Raw genomic sequence first — 5,000 nt, 5'->3', positions numbered from 1 at the left:
TCCCTCATCTCTCCCCCACTCCTCACCCTCGCGTCTAAGTTTCAAATACATTTCTTCTCTTCCGTCCTTATCTGTTCTCTTTCTTTTATATATGACTTTATATCCTGTTATGTAGTATACTATTTCTCCTCTCGATTCAGCTTCCTGTCCATTGCTCGCTTTTCCGATCTTCGTTGATCTCCCTGAAGTAAATCCCTCTCCATTACCTGCCTCCTCATTTTATCGTTTTTTTGTGTGTTCTTTTTTTAAACAAAAGTATATCAATCACATGGTGATATTAGAGCGGTTTATTTCTGTTTCACTAGAATGTTCTTCACACCCAGAGAACAGTCAGTCAGACAAACAAACATGGTTCGCCAACAGATATTTTGAAAAGAATAAGAAAACTTGCCTATGAAAATCTGATCATGTGTTGGTTAAAGGAACTCCCCTACTGGTGGCGAATGAACGATTGTGCAGTACCTTATACGTATAACATATATATTTTATAGTAACTCAAAAGTGTTGAGTGTTAGGAGAGAGAGAATGTTTGTGTGTGTGTGTTTTGATCCTTTGTTAGAGTTTGACATTAATGTATATCATCTTTCCATTTCCTGGAAATGGACGCCATTGTATGTTTGTGACAGATTCCGGTTTAAACAGTTCTTGCTAATCATTGCAGCCGAATGTAAGTTTAAAAACACTTGTTATTCGCACTCGGTATGAATTACCTTTCTGCGTATTCAGTTGCATGACCGGACTCTGGGTATAGAATTCTAGGATAAAACTTCATAAAGTTACGTAAAATAAAAACAGTTGAAAATAGTTAGCAAAATTACGTTGCAATTCCTTATCACAGATGTGTCCTGGACAGTTTCGATTAGATATCAAAAGCCGTTATTGCATTTCCGTTATTTCTATAAACATTTTTTATGGGCTTGTGTGTGTTAAGGTGTACGTTGTGTTTTGATAATACCGTTATTAATTCATTCCAGTTGAATATTGAAAGCGCTTAAAATAACATTGTTGAATAAATAAAAACTGATGCATGGACTGCAAATTCCGGTCTTCAGCAGTATTTCAGTAAAACCAAGCATAGTACTAAACTGTTCGAAATGGGTCGTTGTGTGAAGGTCGGTGGTTTGTAAGAGGGACGATAACAGTCATTCGATACTGCTGAGGTGATCAAGATGCGCGCATCAGATCAGCGATGCTCGATGGAGCCTTTCTATTCTGATTTGTTTATTAACAGTATTTACAGAAGAAAAATTATCTGGAAGAAGCAACAAATTTGAACGGAATTTGAGTCAGGTGTAAAATGTTGGAGCAGCTCACATCGGCCTTCAATTTATCTCCATCCTCTTTCCTCTTCCCCGCAGGCGTACGTCCGTCGGTTCCCGAAATGCGACATGATCCCCATCATGGCGGGGACGGACATCATCAAAGAGACGACGTCGAAGGACGGCGCCATCACCCAAGTGTCCAGAAAGTGTAGACTCCACGTGGAGGCTCCTTACCTCCTGAAGAAGGTGAGTGCGCTGATAAGATCTGGTCGTTGAACGTTCGAGTTATACCCTTTATTTTATTATTATTACGGTATAGATAAGGTTTCACCTTCGGACCGTTGTTCCTTCTGACGTATGTGCCTGAACGTCATCTTTGTCGTATCAGTAGATTATTGTTTAAAATGGAACTGTGTATGCGGCCAGTTTTTTTTTTTTTTTTTTTCGTGTAGTACAATATTTAAGATTTGGCTTTCGATGTGATTCCGGTTTTTGCTTTCCTGGTTTCACAGTCTTCAAAGAATGTTTTGGTATGGAAACAAAGAAAGGCATAGTTTAAGCATGGTCTTATAATTATCAGCAATTAGGTTCCATGAAGCTTGTACTGCTCAAGTTAATTTTCGTTAAATTGCGTTCTTTCATTGACGGATGTGATTTACCTGAAGATTAATTAGTTCTTGCCCTGTAGTAATAATAATAATAATAACAGTTCTCTTCTAGTGTTCAGGCCTAGATCTTCCACCCTCATTTCCACGGCTTAAAAGGTAGGGGAGGTTATTATAAGACCCGGTTTATATCTCTAATTATGTATGATATATATCCCATTAGTTATAGCGATCGAAATTGCATTTTCTTCACTCTATTATTTTTTACGAATTAAATCGGAACCAATGCATTCCTTCATCAGTGATTATAATTTTGTAGTTTTTTTTTCAGCGCATTGCCATAGTCAAATTCAGAATGAGGTAAAAATAAGATAGTACATATTACATTAGCAAAGATAATGAAATGAGGAGCTCAGCTCATAACAGTGTTTCAGTAATGATTAAAATATGTGCGGTATAGACTGGTATTATGGTAGATTCACATCAGCCGTGCATTTGATGTCTAGGTCAGTCCCTTACGACGCTCCTGATTGGCTGTTGATAAGCCAATCACAGGGCTGGAAACTCCGTCTCTCTCGAGAGTTCACATAGACAGGATGTATGTTACATCTCTCCTGAGGTATACGTCTTTCAGGAGAGGTGGAACATACAGCCAATCAGGAGCGTCGTAAGGGACTGGCCTAGACATCAAATGCACGGCTGATGTGAATCTACTCTAGTGGATTTAGCAAACGATATTATGCACAGTATTTCACACAACAAAGAACCTGTAACATTAATGGTCGCACCCAGTGCAAGGAAAATAAAAGATACTTACTGCCGGTGACGAAAATAATACGAATAATATCACTGCACTCTAGGTAATGATTGATAATTGGAACAGAGACTGTTGCAGAAAACGTCCGCCAACAGTTAAATGCTTTGTGTCGTTTTTGTCGATTAACAGCCTAAGAATGATCGTTTCATGGCTGAGTGGAGGATTAATCATGGTCAGAATAATCGTAGTATGACTGACGTCAGAATAAGAACATTGGTATGTACTTCAGGATACACGTTTTCGTCATTGGTAGGGATGGGATTGTGGTGAGAGGTTAATGACGATGACCTTGGAATGATTTACACTGATAGGGTTATGCTCGTATCATGTTTTATTATTTTAAAGAGAGAGAGAGAGAGAGAGAGAGAGAGAGAGAGAGAGAGAGAGACTGCTTTCCACTGCTAAAATTAGGAGGATCAGTTTAGCAAGGCCTTGAATTCAGCAGTGACATTTCGTGAAGCTTGTATAGCGTGCGTAAGGTTCATTCTAAAACCAGGAACCAAGGAGCAAGAGAGTGCCGGCGTGTATCACCTAGGTTTGGACACCGTTCAGAAGTAGTACTCTGCTATAATTGTAATAGCCACAATGTCCTATTAACTTCTCAAAGTCTATGCTCTTTTTTTGGATACGCTTGTCACTACAAATCCTTTCGTGGTCAGGTCGGTAAAGTGACCTCGTCGCGATTATGGCACCGCTGGTTCGTTTCCCGCTATCGGACATCATGATTTCTTCATATTTCTTTTGAAGTTGCATCTCAAGGCTTTGTAGTGACAAGCGTATCCAAAAATGAGCAAAGAATTTGAGTTGAGAGGGCTTTGTGTCTAAATGACCAGTAGAATCTACACACACACACACACACACACACACACACACACACACACACACACACTGTGCAGCAGGCTGGATGCAAGTACGGGGAGCAGTGAACAGATTTCCCCGTTCATCAGTGATTTTTTTTTTTTGGACTTCTTATGCTACGCAGCTTCATCTCTCCTTTTTTTATTGCGTTTCAAAATTTCAGAATCTGTAATAGAGCTCATACTATTTAACATTTTTAGAATAGTGTTGCGTTAGCAAGTATAAATGAAAAATAGATTATTTATAACGAATAAAGACCAGAATACGAAACTAGAGGCGCGTGGCTGCGTCAGAGGTTGTTATTCACTTCTACGCGATTTATGCGGACATGCGACTCTAAAGCCGAAAACAAAGGCATTCTCAACTGTCCTTTTAAATGGCGGGACGAGGTTTGTGGTTCACTAGTTACGGGTCCGCCTTTTTGCGTTTCTCCTGTCATTAAAGATGGCGGCTAATCGGAAAAGAGAAGTTTTTCATCCGGTCTGCGAACGGAGTTATGGGGTTATTTAGAGAGAGAGAGAGAGAGTTGGGATTATTAGGTTTGGATAGGAATATTGAGTGGAACACAATCATGTATTTTTTTGAATCAGTGAAGTAACTTCGTGAAGCCCCTTTGGGAAGAATGGCTATTGAAAAAGCTCGATGTCTGCTTATGTTGTTGTTTTTGTTTTTGTTAAAGGAGGAGAATTATGCATGGAAACAAGATCACTGAAAAACGCAAGTAGATGCGGTTTGATGATAATTACTATTGACTGAAATACAGGAAAGATAAAATCCCTGAGATTACAAAAAGGTAAATCAAGAAATATTTGTGTTCGGAGTAAATAAGGAAAAGGAAAATATTTCCGTAATTAAAATGATAGAATGTATTGATACTGACAAGGCATATTTATAAAAGAAAACAAGCCATTTTTAATTTAAATGATGAGCTTTATTCCAAAGGGTTTTGCACACTAACTACTCACGGGGATCGAATAATATAAATTCTGCACATATAGAATGCAATAGCGTACCTGAAAGCAAAAAACTAAAGACACTATCTTAATTACATTTCCTTTGTACCTCACATCGATCGGTAGGTAGGAGAATGAAATTTCACAGAAGAAATTTTAACGTAGAAAAAAACAGTGAGAATGATTTCCGCGCTTGAACACCATTCCCTTACTATCATTTTTCACGCTAGCTCACGCGCTCACCAGAAAATTCCGACGCGAATAGTGTGGCGTGTGCTTAGTTTAGCTCCACGCGCGTAAAACTCCACCTCACCTCTCCCTCTCCCTCTCCCTCACTCTGGAATTCCCCCTCCCTCATACACGCTCACATTATTAAAAAGTCCAATTCACTGTATTTTGTTATATTTTAGTTGTAAGACTGTAATAAGTTATTTAACGAAAGAATGTTGGTGTTTGTATCTCTTCGATATTGTGGATGGTTTGATTATTTTTTAGTCGAAGAAGC

At 38.8% G+C, this 5,000-nt stretch overlaps 1 protein-coding gene across 8 annotated transcripts in view; it reads left to right on the top strand.

The window, feature by feature from the left end:
- The window catches only part of LOC135206708 (SEC14-like protein 1), a 282,466-nt gene that overhangs the window by 180,768 nt on the left and 96,698 nt on the right, over positions 1 to 5,000 (top strand). For all 8 annotated transcript variants that reach the window (XM_064238157.1, XM_064238153.1, XM_064238156.1 and 5 more), the window contains exon 2: positions 1,359 to 1,508. In XM_064238157.1, the coding sequence (XP_064094227.1) occupies positions 1,359 to 1,508 (150 nt within the window). The remainder of the gene's footprint in view (positions 1 to 1,358; positions 1,509 to 5,000) is intronic.

Source organism: Macrobrachium nipponense, chromosome 31 (assembly GCF_015104395.2).
Source record: "Macrobrachium nipponense isolate FS-2020 chromosome 31, ASM1510439v2, whole genome shotgun sequence".
In the NCBI taxonomy this organism is placed as follows: Eukaryota; Metazoa; Arthropoda; class Malacostraca; order Decapoda; family Palaemonidae; genus Macrobrachium; species Macrobrachium nipponense.
The sequence above is the reverse complement of the archived record's forward strand: the minus strand, read 5'-3'. Positions and strand labels throughout refer to the sequence as shown.